Below are 15,391 nucleotides of genomic sequence, written 5' to 3'. Positions count from 1 at the left end.
AAAAACATGGGCCAGGCTCGGGGCTCACCCCTGTCATCACCGCACTGTGGGAGGCTGAGGAGGGCAGATCACCTGTGGTCAGGAGTTTGAGACCAGCCTGGCCAACATGACGAAACCCCGTCTCTACTAAAAATACAAAAAATTAGCAGGGCATGGTAGCATGTGCCTGTAGTCCCAGCTTCTTGGGAAGTGAGGAAGGAGGTTGCAGTGAGCCGACGTTGCACCATTGCACTCCAGCCTGGGTGACAGAGTGAGATTCTGTCTCAGAAGAGTAAACTATAAAATAATATAAAAATAGAAAATGAAAAAAATGTATTCTGTGGCTGCGCATGGTAGCTCACATCTGTAATTCCAGCACTTTGGGATGCCAAGGCTGGTGGATCACTTGAGGCCAGAAGTTGGAGACCAGCCTGGGCAACATAGTGAGACCCTGTCTCTACAAAACATTTAAAAATTAGCTGGGTGTGGTGACAAGCTACTCAGGAGGCTTGGGTGGGAGGATTCCTTGAGCCCTGGTGATCTAGGCTGCAGTGATCATGATCATCCCACCACATTCCACCCGTCTCAAAAATAAAAATATAAAACAAATTCATTAAAAAATTAAAAAGTGTATGCTGTGACAATGGAGATAAGTGCTAGGAAAAAATCCTTGAGGGCTCTGACAAGTGCTGCAGAAAAGAGACTTGTTGAATTTTATTCAGTCATAGAGCAAATTTTCTTGGGCCACAGGGACTTTGTTCTGAAGATATAGTATGAAAGGCTGGGAAACACGTCTCCTGCATCTGTGATATAGCCTAGCACGGACTGTGTGCCTGACACTGGGTCGGGCACTGAGTAGTCCTCAAGGGTTTAGCTGGAGATGGACAGGTCCCGTGCTTAGACTCAGGGCTGTGAGCCAGCCGGGTATGGAGTGCTAACTAGGGCACTGAGAGCTGTTTGGATGGAATGCTAACTGGTATTTGCCTACCTCTCTGCAGAGCATGACCTGGAAGTAGAGCCGGAGCCCCCTACGATGCTCCCTTTGCCCCTGCAGCCACCATTGCCACCCCCACGACCGCCCCGGCCACCCAGCCCACCGCCGGAGCCCGAGACCACAGACGCCTCACACCCATCTGTCCCTCCGGAACCCCCTACAGAGGACCAGCCCCCGCGTACTCCAGGCCTCTGTGGCAGCCTGGCCAAGTCGCAGAGCACAGAGACAGTGCCAGCCACACCAGGCGGGGAGCCCCCACTATCAGCGGGCAGCAGTGGCCTGTCCGTGAGCTCTCCTCAAGTGCCCGGCAGCCCTTTCTCCTACCCAGCCCCGTCCCCTGGCTTCAGCAGTGGGGGCCTCCCTCGGACACCTGGCCGGGACTTCAGCTTCACACCCACCTTCCCCGAGCCCAGCAGGCCCCTGCTCCTGCCCGTCTGCCCGCTCCCCGCTGGCCGACGCGACGAGCGCTCCGGGCCCCTGGCCTCCCCGGTGCTCCTGGAGACGGGCCTGTCCCTCCCTCTGCCCCTGCCCCTGCCCTTGCCCTTGGCATTGCCTGCCGTCTTGCGGGCCCAGGCTCGGGCCCCCACCCAGCTGCCGCCCCTGCTGCCCGCCCCCCTGGCTCCTTGCCCACCCCCCATCAAGAGGAAGCCGGGCCGGCCCCGGCGATCCCCACCGTCTATGCTCTCCTTGGATGGGCCCTTGGTCCGGCCACCAGTGGGGGCCGCCTTTGGAAGGGACCTCCTGCTTCCACCGGGCCAGCCACAGACCCCTGTCTTCCCCAGCACCCATGACCCCCGGACGGTGACCCTGGACTTCCGGAACGCAGGGATCCCAGCCCCTCCACCACCCCTTCCCCCCCAGCCACCCCCACCCCCACCTCCCCCACCTGTAGAGCCCACCAAGCTGCCCTTCAAGGAGCTAGACAACCAGTGGCCCTCTGAGGCCATCCCTCCAGGCTCCCGTGGGCGTGACGAGGTCACTGAGGAGTACATGGAGTTGGCCAAGAGTCGGGGGCCGTGGCGCCGGCCGCCTAAGAAGCGCCATGAGGACCTGGTGCCACCTGTGGGCTCGCCCGAGCTCTCACCACCCCAGCCCCTCTTCCGGCCCCGCTCAGAGTTTGAGGAGATGACGATCCTGTATGACATCTGGAACGGTGGCATCGACGAGGAGGACATCCGCTTCCTGTGTGTCACCTACGAGCGACTGCTGCAGCAGGACAACGGCATGGACTGGCTTAACGACACGCTCTGGGTCTACCACCCCTATATCCTGCCGGCGTGGGGGCTCAGCCCCTTCCGGGGTGCAGGAAGTCCCCACCTCTCTGGGCCCCACCTCCCAGTCTGGAGTAGCCCACGGTGCCCATGAAGGTGACAGCACGCATCACCGTCATTTCCAAATCGGTGTTTGTGTGCTGGCACCCTGCCAGGCTCCCAAGTGAATCATCACTGGCACGTTTTAAGGACTCCCTCTGTGCCAGGTCCATCTCACCCCCAGAGTTAGCAGGTCTCGGGGCCACATGTAACAGCAGTGCTGTGCAGCTTAACAGCAGACAAGGGCTGAGGCCTTCTGTGTCCTCTCCCCTTCATATCCTCAGGCATCCTCTCAGTAGCCTGGTGAGATAGGGGCTATGATTCCCATTTTACATATGAAGAACCTAAGGCTCAGAGAGTCTCAGTAACTTCTCCAAAGTCACACAGCTGCAAGTGGCAGAGTTGAGATTTGAACCCAGGCAAGCCTAGAGTCTGGGCTCTTCACTACGAGGCTTTCATGAGGCTTGGCTGTTCCTGTAGGCCCGCAAGGCTGGAGCTGTCATTGTCTCTGTTGTATCAGACTGATTGGTGAGTACTCAGTCTGTGTCAAGAGCTCTGCTCAGTGCTGGGCACGGTGGCTCAAGTCTGTAATTCCAGCACTATGGGAAGCCGAGGCAAGCAGATCACTTGAGGCCAGGAGTCTGAGACCAGCCTGGCCAGTGTGGTGAAACCCCATCGCTACTGAAAATAGAAAAATCAGCCAGGTGTGGTGGTATGTGCCTACAATTCCAGCTACTCTGGAGGCTGAGGCACTAGAATCACTTGAGCCTGGGAGGTGGAGGTTGCACTGAGCTGAAATTGCACCACTGCATTCTAGCCTGGGCAATGAAGCAAGACTCCATCTCAAAAAAAAAAACCTCTGCTAAGGACCATAAGCATATTTCATCACTTGCAGAGGCATCACTGTCACCCCAATTTACAGATGGGAAACTGAGCAGAAAGTGGTTAACACCCAGCACTTTGGGAGGTCGAGGTGGATGGATCACTTGAGCTCTGGATTCAAGGCCAGCCTGGGAAATGTAATAAAACCCCATCCTCCAAAAAAAATCCAGAAATGAGTGGGAGTGGTGGCGTACGCATGTACTCCCAGCTGCTCAGGTGGCTGAGGCTGGAGGATTACTTGAGCCCAGTGGGCAGAGGCTACAGTAAGCTGAGATTGCACCACTGCACTCCAGCCTGGGCAACAGAAACCCTGTCTCAAAAAAAAAAAAAAAGGTAACAGAGGCATGTAACTAGGTACTGACTGGCAGCGGGGTTGGTCAGCAGGCAGCCTCGGGGAGGTGGCATGGGAGTGGGCAGTAGAACTGGGCATTGCCCCTGGAGGGTGGTCTGAGGATGGGCGGGACCAGTCTCTGAAGGGACCAGGAGGGGCTCTCTGAGAATGTCCATGTGGCCCTTGACCTACACCCACCCACCAGCCTCTCTTCAGCTAAGAAAAAGAAACGGGATGATGGCATCCGTGAGCATGTGACGGGCTGTGCCCGCAGCGAGGGCTTCTACACCATCGACAAGAAAGACAAGCTCAGATACCTCAACAGCAGCCGTGCCAGCACCGATGAGCCCCCTGCAGACACCCAGGTACTGCCAGGGTTCCTGGACACATCAGAGCCTGCCTGACTGGGCACGGGGATCTGGGGCACTCCTGGAGGGGCATGAGGCAGAGTGACTTGTGAGGCCAGAGGGGCTGGCACACAGAGCGAGCAAGTGGAAGGGGAGAGGTGGGTGCAGGGCCTAGGAGAAGGAAGGGATCTCTGCCTTAGTCTAGTGAGCCCTGGAGCACCTCCCAAGAGTTTAATCAGGGAGGCAAAGTCAGATCCACAAGGTTCATTCATTTCTTTGTTTTTTGCTTGTTTTCTTTTTTGGAGCTAGAGGCTTGCTCTGTCACCTGGGCTGGAGTGCAGTGGCATGCCCTCAGCTTATTGCAACCTCCGCCTCCTGGGTTCAAGTGATTCTCCTGCCTCAGCCTCCTGAGTAGCTGGGATTACAGGTGCCTACCACCACGCCTGGCTAATTTTTAGTAGAGATGGGGTTTTGCCATGTTAACCAGTTGGTCTCAAACTGCTGACCTCAAGTAATTTGCCTGCCTTGGCCTCCCAAAGTGCTGGGATTATAAGCATGAATCACATTGCCTGGCCTCATTCATTCCTTTTTTTTTTTTTTTTTTTTTGAGATGGAGTCTTGCTCTGTTGCCCTGGCTCACTATAGCCTCCACCTCCCAGGTTCAAGCAATTCTCTGCCTCAGCCTCCCGAGCAGCTGGGATTACAGGTGCCTGCCACCACACCCGGCTAATTTTTGTATTTTTAGTAGAAATGGGGTTTCACCATCTTGACCAGGCTGGTCGTGAACTCTTGACCTTGTGATCCACCTGCCTCAGCCTCCCAAAGTGCTAGAATTACAGGCGTGAGCCACCACGCCCGGCCCATTCATTCTTTTTTAATCCAGCAAGTATCTATTGAGTACATACTGTGTACCCAGCACTGTTCTGGGTTTATAGCAATGAACAAAACCAAATCTTTTTCCTCATGGAATGTAATTATTTAATTATTCATTTTTCTTTTAAAAATTTTTTATTTTTTTTGAGACAGAGTCTTACTCTGTCACCAGGCTGGAATGCAGTATCACAATTTCAGCTTCCTGCAACTTCTACCACCTGGTTCAAGCGGTTCTCCTGCCTTAGCCTCCCGAGTAGCTGGGACTGCAGGCACACGCCATCGTGCCTAGCTAGTTTTTGTATTTTTAGTGGAGACAGGGTTTCATCATGTTGGCCAGGATGGTCTTGATCCCTTGATCTCGTGATTCGCCCGCCTCGGCCTCCCAAAATGCTGGGATTACAGGCATGAATCATGGCGCCCGGTTGGAATTTATATTTTAGTGCGAACTCCTAGGAAATAATCAAGTGAACAAAGAAGCATGTGATTCCAGGCAGAGAAAAACGTGGTGGAGAAAATAGGAGAGGGGGTTAGGGATTACCAAGTCAAAGGGGAGTCAGAGAGGTCAGACCCAAGCGGAGTGAGGGAAGGAGCCAGGCGGATGCCACAAGACTACAGAGGAGTACAAAGTGACTTCCATAAAGTTAAAACGAGAGGGGCTTGCTGACCAAAGCAGGCGTCCCGAGGACAGCAGCAGCACCAAGGCCCCGAGGCAGGAGGAGCTCCGTGGTGTTCGGGGGGAAGGGAGAGGCCGCGTGTGGCGGGAGAGACAGCATGGGCCACCAGGGTCCTGGGGACCGTGGTGGTGAGTGGCTTGTCTCCTGGGGTGACAGCCAGCTGAGGGAGGTTCTGAGAGGAGCGGGGATGGCATGGTTCCAGCCTTGACTCCCAAAGCGCCCACTGGCTGCTCTGTGGAGCTGGCGCAGGGGTCCCGAGGGCAGACTGTGTGTGGGTTGCTGCAATTTCCAGGCTGGATGTGCGGGCAGGCTGGACTTACGTGGGCCGCGAAAAGTGGATGCCGGGGGAAGACTATGCCGGTGGGATGGACAGGACCGGGGCCTGATTGAGGACAGGAGACAGGGATGGGGGTGGTGACAGCCCAGGGTCTGGCTAGGGTGGGGGGCTCTGGGAAGCTGGACGCCAGGCCTGAGATGGGGAGGTAGATACGCCATCATCGCAAGACAGCTTGAGTTCTGGGGTTTCTGAAACACCCAGGCAGCGAGGTCTGGTGGGCATGTGGGTACAGCAGAGCTTAGGATGGGGATCTCCAGCCCAGGGACCTAAGTGTAGGCATTGCCAGGAGGCAAGTGGTTACTGAAGGCAGAGGCCTGGGATGTTCCAAGAGTTAATGGGTGGGGCAGAGGCCCGGGGAGGCCAAGAGCAGGACATGATGTGAGGGTTTCAGAAGGGTCCCCAATTTTGAATTCTTGGGGGTTGGAGGGGTCTCGGTGAGAGCTGAGATGGGGGTCATGGTAGACAAAACCTTGGGCTGAAATGGGGAAAAGACAGCGCCAGGAAAGGGTGAGTCATTTTGAAGATAGAAGGAACTTGAGCATGTTCAGATACTGATGGGATAGAGGGGGTCGGGAAGTGGTGACAATCAGGGACAGACAAGTACGGAGAAGCCCAGAGCAAGGACAGAGCTTAGGGTGGGATGGCCGAGGACAGGATGGACCCGCTGAGCCCCCACATATGGTCCTCCGCAGGGCATGAGCATCCCGGCGCAGCCCCATGCCTCCACCCGGGCCGGCTCGGAGCGGCGTTCAGAGCAGCGCCGCCTGCTGTCCTCCTTCACTGGCAGCTGTGACAGCGACCTGCTCAAGTTCAACCAGCTCAAGGTGAGGCCGGGCTTCACCCAGGTCCCGGGGTGGTGGCAGGACCTGAGACCGGGGCTCACCTCTCTCCTCCTTCCTCCCGTAGTTCCGGAAGAAAAAGCTCAAGTTCTGCAAGAGCCACATTCACGACTGGGGCTTGTTCGCCATGGAGCCCATTGCGGCCGATGAGATGGTCATCGAGTATGTAGGCCAGAACATCCGCCAGGTAGGCACTGCCCAGTGGGATGGGCACGGGGTAGGCACGGGGCTGGCCCAGCCAGACTGACACCCTTTTGTGGCCAGGTGATCGCAGACATGAGGGAGAAGCGTTATGAGGACGAGGGCATCGGGAGCAGCTACATGTTCCGGGTGGACCACGACACCATCATCGACGCCACCAAGTGCGGCAACTTCGCGCGCTTCATCAACCACAGCTGCAACGTGAGTACCCTGCAGGGGGCGGCCCCTGCCCCTGCTTCTGTCCCGGGAGCACCTAAAGCCCCAGCATGGGAATCGGCTCGGCCTCCTTCCCAAGCTCAGGTCAGCCGAGGGTTATAGGGAGAGGAGGGCGTGTGAGGTCTCCTACCAGGAGCTTGCTCCTCTGAGCTTCAGTTTTCTCATCTGTCAAATGGGCATAGTGAGACTTCTGTGGCATGTTGAGGGCGCAAGCTGCTCAAGAAGTGGTTGTTTCAGTTCATCGGTAATTACGGAGTTGTTTCTCTGCGCTAGCCTTTGCTCCGTGCCTTCATTGGTTGGGCTTAGCCCTCCTCCGGCCGAGCTGTCCACCAGAACTTTCTGCAGGGGGTCCAGGCACTGTGTGCATCTGTGCTGTGGGTTAGCCGCACGTATGGTGTTGAGCACTTGAAATGTGCTCAGTGCATCTGGGGACCTGCGTTTTCAAATTATTTCATTTTGATTAATTTATTAAACCTATTAGCTGTGACGACCATATTGGGTGGTGCAGGCCTAGAGAGGAGGGGCACTGATAAGAGGATTTGAGTGCCAAAGGACAGGCTCCCAGCCGGAGGCAGGCCTGTCCCGGGGTGGGCGCCCCTGACTCTGGGTTTGAGTCTTGGTGTTGAAGCTTAGTGAGTTACTTAATGCCTCTGTGCATCGGTTTCCTTGTCTGTAAAACAGGGACAATATTAGCTGGGCATCGAGGTGCCGGCCTGTAGTCCCAGCTACTCGGGCAGCTGAGGCAGGAGAATTGCTTGAACCCGAGAGGCGGAGGTTGTGGTGAGCCGAAATCACACCATTGCACTCCAGCCTGGGTAACAAGAGCGAAACTCCGTCTCAAAAAAAAAAAAAGTCAAAACAGGGACAATAACGGTCCTTCTTTATGGGTTGTTGGGAGGGCCACATGGGTGGGTCACCGCACATGGGCCTTTTAAGAGCTGACCAAGCTGGTCCTCAGCGCCTGCTGGCTCGTGTGGTTGTGACTTGATCCTTGCCTGGGTGGTAGGGACTTCCCTGTGAATATCCAGGGGGATCTGAGTGGTGAGAGGGAATTGCCCAGGGGAAGCGGTGCTGGGACAAGAACTGCGTGTTCAAAGGCCTTGGGGCAGTGGGGAGAATGCCTGTTTGAGAGGCAGCAAGGGAGGCAGTGGGGATGGGATAGCGTGAGAGGACGGGGTGGGCCGGGTGGCAGGTGGCCAAGCTGAGGAAATAAGTTTTCTGAGAGCCAAGGCTGCTGGAAGGTTGGAGCCATTGGGTGACAGGTTCTGCTGTCCCTTTGGGAACATTTCCCTGGCTGCTGGGGGAGGAATGGATTTTTTCAGGGGTGAGAGTGGCTGTGGGGGCTGTGGCAGGCTGTGAGCAGTGATGGGGCCTGAGTGTGGCTGGTGGCCCCAGAGGTGGAGAGCAGTAGACACAACCAAGAGGCCCTTTGGGGACAGAACTCACTGGCCCTGGTGGGGGCCAGGTGTGGACTGAAGAGGAGGCCGGGAGGCAGATGCCCTGGGACTTGGGTGCATGGTGCAGCAGCTGCCCAGAGCAGGAGCAGGTCATGCTTTAGATGTGAGCTTTCTGAGTCAAAGATGGGTCCCTGAGCTGCCATGGGCGGACGGCAGGTAGTTGCATTTATGGGTTTGGAGCCCTTTACCTTTTCTGTAGAGGGCCAGATAATAAATATTCTGGTTTTGTGCCCCAGATGATCTGTATAGCAACTACTGAACTTGGCTGTTACAACAAAAGCAGCCACAAATCATATGTAAATGAGTGGGAGAATGGATATGGCTGTGTGCCAATAAAACTTTATTTACAAAAACAGGCAGCTAGGGGCCATAGTTTGCTGATCCTTTGTCTAGAGCTCAGAAGTGAGATGTGAGCTAAAAATAGACATACATTTGGGAGGCACTTTCACTATGAATGGAAATGAAAGGCCTGAGAAATAATTTTTATCATTGTCATTATTTAGTATCAGAGGCAAGGAGTCACCCCTGGGGGCAGGGGGAGCCAAGGTCCAGAGCAGGTGACCAGTGGTCTGGGGGTCACGTGGCAGTGTCAGGCCTTGAGCACAGGTCTGGTTGGGTTTGAGGGGTCTGCAGTGGTGGGGGGCCCTGAGGGGTCTGGGGCTCACTCTCCCCCCACCTTGCCTGCAGCCCAACTGCTATGCCAAGGTGATCACGGTGGAGTCGCAGAAGAAGATCGTCATTTACTCGAAGCAGCACATCAGCGTCAACGAGGAGATCACCTATGACTATAAGTTCCCCATCGAGGACGTCAAGATCCCCTGCCTCTGCGGCTCCGAGAACTGCCGGGGGACCCTCAACTAGGCCCCGGTGCCAGACTCGAAGGATGTCAGCCGTAGCCCCGGGAATCCTGAGCGTGGAGTCCCTGGCCTGGGGCCCGGCCCCCTGCCCACCCCCATTTCAGGTGCTGTCCTCTACCCAGCGGCCATTCAGGGCCTGGCGCCCCACACTACCCCCTGGAGCCCCCGGCTCCGGCCCCTCCGCGGGAAAGGGCTTCTCTGTCGTTCAGCCCACGTCTCTCATTTTTACAAACGCCCCTTTCAGGATTTCTGTGTAACTCCAGCATCAGCTTCTCCCTCTCCGTCTCTCCCCCACCTCCCTCTCTCTGTCTCTTCTCTCCCCATCACCCTTGGCCTCTTCCTGTGAATGCTGCTACGTTGTTTTGTCTTCTCTGTTTTTTTCCTCATCGTGAGAAAAGACATTTTAACCGTTGAAATGTGAAGGTGGAATCAGAGAGAGGGCCCCCCCAAGGGGGCTGCAGAGGCCTTGGTGGCCGTGCGTGGCCCACGTCCTGGAAGCCACCCGGGCCTGGACGCAGGGCCAGGTGCTGTGGAAGGACGGAGGGCCCCTTGGCCTCGACCTCAGAACACTACGCCCTGAAAGCACCCCTCTCTGCCCATGGGCACAGTGAGGAGACCCCGACATTTCCCGACCCGAGCCCCAGCCTGTTCCTTCCCCAGAGGCTGGGGCACCACTGATCCTGCAGACCCTGGTGGAGCTAAGCTGATCGCAGGCAGGGGTCTCTGCTCTGGGCTTTCCCTGCCACCTCACCCCAGCACCCCTGAAGCCTTGGGTTCAATGTTTACTTTCTCATTCGGATGCCAGCAATGAGGGAGCCTCTCAGAGGCCCCGGTGCAGGTGGGGGGCGCTGAGAAGGTAGGCGGCCACTCTCTCCTGCTCTTCCCTTCACCCTGGGTGGGGGGAGGAGCTCCCAAGGGCAGGCGGGTCCCCCAGTCCCGCCATTACGGGTTGTCAGACCATCTGCATGTGGCATTTTTTGGCTTATAAGCTTCACCCATTCACCTCCCACCCACACCCCACATCCCCCTACCAGCAGCCCCTCACCCCAAGAAGGTCAGAGCATATTTATTTTCGGAGGGAGCAGATTCTCCCAGAGAAAGGAAAATCTTGGAAAAGATTTTTAAAAATCAGATCTAAGTCTTTGACAGTTTATTTTCCCTTTTGACCCCCTTCCCATCCTCCTCAGAGTTTATTCCCATGGATTTTTTTTTTCTTGTACGTGTATAAAATCAAAACGAAGGGGAAAAAGGTTTTTGAAGTTCAGAATCAACTTCTGTATATAGGCTGCCATAAAGGACTTTCTCTTGGGAACATTGTTTCTTGTAGAAACATGCGGGAAGACCTTTTTTGCTCATTTCTTTGTACTTCCAAAAAAAAAAAAAGACACAAAAGCAAGCCCCCCCGTACCCCAGAAAGCAGAGGAGGCGTGTAAATAATTTCTGGAAAGTGACTGTTGTGACCCGGAGTCCTCATCGAGTCGAGCGTGCTCCATGTGGGAGCCGCCCCCACCCTGCGGACGCAGGCGGCCGGAGTCTCTGGTATCTCAGCTTGTGTCAAGCTTGTTATCATGTAAATTCTGTACAAAGAATTGTTATTTTTCTCTTTTTTGTCGTTGGTGGTTTTGTTGTGTTTGTTTTTTTTTTAATTGCTTTCCCCAGGCCCCCTCTATTTGAGACTGTGCCCGCTGGTTTCAAGATCAAGGAAATTGGTGGTATTAAGACACAGATGGGGTGCCTGGGCACAGCGGCGAACTTCTCTTCCGTTTGTGGTTTTCTGCCTAATTGTGCAACCGAGGAAATAATTTATTTTTCACATGAGGAAATGCTTGTAGAGATGGCTGGTTCAAGTTACTTGCACAGCCCCCGCGGGGCTGCCTCCATTCTGTCCCCACCCCCGTAAAAGAAGTAGGGGGATGCCAAGAGGCCAGGAAAGGGACCCCTGCCTTGCCCCCTACCTGGCCTCACCTTGCCCAGCCATCGTGCCCAGTGTTAACCTTGGCTGGCATTCGCTAAGAGGACTAGGCCTCCCTCTCCCCGGGAGCCCCCGCCCCAGAGTGGTTTGCAATAATCAAGATATGTGTTGAGTCATTTTTCCTTCAACTCCTTCATTTTTCGTTGAACAAATCTCTGCTTTTGAAGAGTTGGGGGTTTCTGCTATATTTGGTTTTCTTTTCTCTCCCTCCCCCTGCAAAGAAGAGAACCAATAAGTTTTAGGGATGTTTGTGCGTATAGACTCCATCATCCATATGTAACTTGTTTTGAAGAGAAGTGTTTCCGTTGTGAGTGTGTCTTGCTGTAAATATTTGTTCATATTTTTGTGAATTCAATACTATGTACCATTGTATTATAGTAACTTTTATAAAGCAAACCATAAATATACTGACTTTTCTTACAGATACGCCGTCTCTCTTGCTCTCCTCTCTCTCACTCTTCTCTTTATTCTTTCTTTCTGTTGGGAACACATCCTACTCACATGGAGGGTGGAGTGGTCCACTCAGACACTCAGATCATCAGGTTTTTTGTTTTGTTTTATTTTTGAAATAGAGTCTCGCTGTATTGCCCATGCTGGAGTGCAGTGGCACGATCTCTGCTCACTGCAACCTCTGCCTCCCAGGTTCAAGCGATTCTCCTGCCTTAGCCTCCCAAGTAGCTGGGATTACAGGTTTGAGCCACTGCACCCAGTCCCATTGAGTTTTTTGAGACAGACAGGGTCTCACTCTGTCACCCAGGCTGGAGTGCAGAGGTGCAATCATGGCTCACTGCAGCCTTGACCTCCTGGGCTCAAGTGATCCTCCCACCTCAACCTCCTGAGTAGCTGGGACTACAGGCCTATGCCACCACACCCAACTAATTTTTTCTTTTTTTTCTTTTCTTTTCTTTTTTTTTTTTCTTTTGAGACAGAGTCTCTGTCACCCAGGCTGGAGTGCAGCGGTGCGATCTTGGCTCACTGCAACCTCCACCTCCCAGGTTCAAGCGATTCTCTGCCTCAGCCTCCCGAGTAGCTGGGACTACAGGTGTGAGCCACCACGCCCGGCTAATTTTTGTACTTTAGTAGAGACAGGGTTTCACCATATTGGCCAGGCTGGTCTTGAACTCCTGACCTCGTGATCCACCTGCCTTGGCCTCCCACAGTTCTGGGATTACAGGCGTGAGCCACCATGCCCGGCCCCAGCTAATTTGTAAGAAATTTTTTTGTAGAGACAGGGTCTCCCTATGTTGCCTAGGCTGGTCTCAAACTCCTGGGCTCGAGCAATCCTTCCACCTCAGCCTCCAAAAGTGCTGGGATTACAGGTGTGACACTGCCTGGCCTGAGCTTGTAGGTGGTTTTTGTGAACTGGTCCAAATTATAGTCATACTAGACCTTCCACAGCTTTTAAGTTTGATTTCTGGATTTTTTTCTTAAAACCTTAGGTTTCTGGCTCATTAGGTCTGCAATTGGGAGGCTGAGGTAGGAGAATCACTTGAACCCGGAAGTGAAGGTTGCAGTGAGCTGAGATTGCATCACTGCACTCCAGCCTGGTGAAAGAGCAAGACCCTATCTCAAAAAATAAAAAAAAATACAAATTAAAAAAAAAAGATCTGCAGGAGTTGGGTTGGACAAATAAGAAAAGAAAAAAAGAAAAAAAAAAGGTAGGTGTCCTTTTACTATCACTAGAAGAATGTAGGTGGTTCCTTAAAACTGTTTAACACTTAAGGAGATGTCCCCTTGATCTGCATTTACAAGTTGAGAAGAATTAAATCGATCCCGTATTCATGGCATTTCAGAGATGCTGCGCCCCAGTCAGTCTCAGCTCTGCCTGAGCCAGTAGAGGGGCGACAAGGGGCTCATAGTTGGCGTCCGTCCACAGTAAATATCTCCAAGAAGGAAAGTCGTAAAACCTTAGCAAACAGCAATATGCCTGAAAAGACACTGTACCTCACTTTTTTTTTTTTTTTTTTTTTTGAGACGGAGTTTCACTCTTGTTACCCAGGATGGAGTGCAATGGCGCAATCTCGGCTCACCACTACCTCTGCCTCCTGGGTTCAAGCAATTCTTCTGCCTCAGCCTCCCGAGTAGCTGGGACTACAGGTGTGCGCCACCATGCCCAGCTAATTTTTGTATTTTTTAGTAGAGACGGGGTTTCACCTTGTTGACCAGGATGGTCTCGATCTCTTGACCTCGTGATCCACCTGCCTTGGCCTCCCAAAGTGCTGGGATTATAGGCGTGAGCCACCGTGCCCAGCCTGTACCTCACTTCTTACTGGAGAAATGTGAATTATCCTGATACCATTTCCCCCTGTCAGGTTGGCAAATATTAGAAGGTGGAAGAAACCCAATTTGGGGGAGCATGAGGCAGGGGGACTCGTGCATCATGAGTGGAAGCCAAAAATTGCTCAAACCTTTAAGGGGGGAAAAATAACTATTAGCAATCACTGTTTAAAATGCACATGGCTGGGCACAGTGGCTCATGCCTGTGATCCCAGCACTTTGGGAGGCCGAGGTGGGCAGATCACTTGAGGTCAGTAGTTCGAGACCAGCCTGGCCAACAACGTGAAACCCCATCTCTACTAAAAATACAAAAAATTAGCTGGGCATGGTGGTGCACATCTGTAATCCCAGCTACTTGGGAGCCTCAGGTGGGAGAATCGCTTGAACCTGGGAGGCGGAGGTTGCAGTGAGCTGAGACCATGCCACTGCACTCTGGCCTGGGTGACAGAGTGAGATCCTGTCTCAAAATAATAAAAAATGCACACAAAGTCTTGCTCAGTGTCCCACCATGAGGAATTGAGCCTGGCAGACACAATGGGCAACAATATGAACAGGAGTGTTCTTTGCAGCCTCATTTGTGGTATCAATGAAACTAAGGGAGGGAGATTGTCCGTTCACGGACAATCAACTCAGATTCTTTTTTTCTTCTATTGAGATCTGCTGGCTCCTAGTTCTGAGCTGACTTATCCTAACAGAAGGTTCTCAAGCTTTAGAAGCAGAAAGAGGCCAGGTGCGATGGCTCACGCCTATAATCCCAGCACTTTCGGAGGCTGAGGTGGGTGAATCACCTGAGATCAGGAGTTCAAGACCAGCCTGGTCAACATAGTGAGCTCTCATCTCTATGAAAAATAAAAACAAAATTAGCTGGGCATGGTGGCGCATGCCTGTAGTCTCAGCTACTTGGGAGGCTGAGGTAGGAGGATCATCTGAGCCCAGGAGGTGGAAATTGCAGTGAGCAGAGATCAAGCCACTATACTCTAGCCTGAGCAACAGAGTAAGACTGTCTCAAAAAAAAAAAAAAAGAAAAAGAAAAAGTTTAAAACGGCCCAATTTGCCCCCGACCTTCTCTTTCCTGGTTCTAGGAACTCTAGGAAGAAAGAATTCTGGAAATTCTAGCAAGAAATTCTTTCTAGGAAGAAAGGATTTCCTTCCTATGGTTTTAGGACCCAGGTGCCTCATTCTTTGCAAGGATCACTCACACTTAAGTATGAACAAGCCCCTTTCTAAAAGAAGTCCTCACTACGGCCAAGGCCGGGGCAGTGCAGCTGCATGAGCGGGCCATGGGCATTGTCCTGCTGAGGGCAGGGACTGGATCACAGACCCCTCCTACCTGCTTTATGTCTGAGACCAGGAACCAAGGAACCGTCTTATACAGTTACTGAGCAGGTTGCTGCCCCTAGAGTCCCTTGTCTAATATGCTCCCCTCTCCTGCGTTCAGAAGTTTGGGCTCTGGGTAGCAAAACTGAAGACAGCTCCTCTTTAGAGATCTTTAGCGATCCTAAAATCAGCAGACAAGATGCTGCCATACTCCGACCCCACCTCAGGGACTTTCCCTGTTTGCTCGTCTGGGAATCCTCTTCCCAAGCATGGTCTTGTGGCTGGCTCCCAAATGCCACCTTCTCAGAGAGGTCTTCCCTTGGTCAAAATTAGCTGCTCTGCGGTCTTTACCTCCACATAATCTCATCAACTTGTTTTTGTTTTTTGAGACAGGGTCTCACTCTGTTGCCCAGGCTGGAGCGCAGTGTCATGATCAGGGCTCACTGCAGCCTCAACCTCTGTCTATCAATTGATCCTCCTGCCTCAGCCTCCTGAGTGGCTGGGACCACAAGCGCATGCCACCAGGCC

The 15,391-nt window shown here is 53.4% G+C and overlaps 1 protein-coding gene across 2 annotated transcripts in view; it reads left to right on the top strand.

The window, feature by feature from the left end:
* Window positions 1-11,693, top strand: part of SETD1B (SET domain containing 1B, histone lysine methyltransferase) — a 28,858-nt gene extending 17,165 nt beyond the window's left edge. For both annotated transcript variants that reach the window (XM_021673391.2, XM_064379678.1), the window contains exons 12-17: window positions 978-2,237; window positions 3,695-3,861; window positions 6,420-6,551; window positions 6,634-6,753; window positions 6,831-6,968; window positions 9,128-11,693. In XM_021673391.2, the coding sequence (XP_021529066.2) occupies window positions 978-2,237; window positions 3,695-3,861; window positions 6,420-6,551; window positions 6,634-6,753; window positions 6,831-6,968; window positions 9,128-9,301 (1,991 nt within the window). In that variant the 3' untranslated portion in view covers window positions 9,302-11,693. The remainder of the gene's footprint in view (window positions 1-977; window positions 2,238-3,694; window positions 3,862-6,419; window positions 6,552-6,633; window positions 6,754-6,830; window positions 6,969-9,127) is intronic.
* Window positions 11,694-15,391: the final 3,698 nt, after the last annotated feature.

The sequence above is a fragment of the Aotus nancymaae genome, unplaced genomic scaffold (genome assembly GCF_030222135.1).
Source record: "Aotus nancymaae isolate 86718 unplaced genomic scaffold, 86718_ANA_hifiasm-v0.15.2.pri h1tg000021l, whole genome shotgun sequence".
NCBI classification, from domain to species: domain Eukaryota; kingdom Metazoa; phylum Chordata; class Mammalia; order Primates; family Aotidae; genus Aotus; species Aotus nancymaae.
The sequence above is the reverse complement of the archived record's forward strand: the minus strand, read 5'-3'. Positions and strand labels throughout refer to the sequence as shown.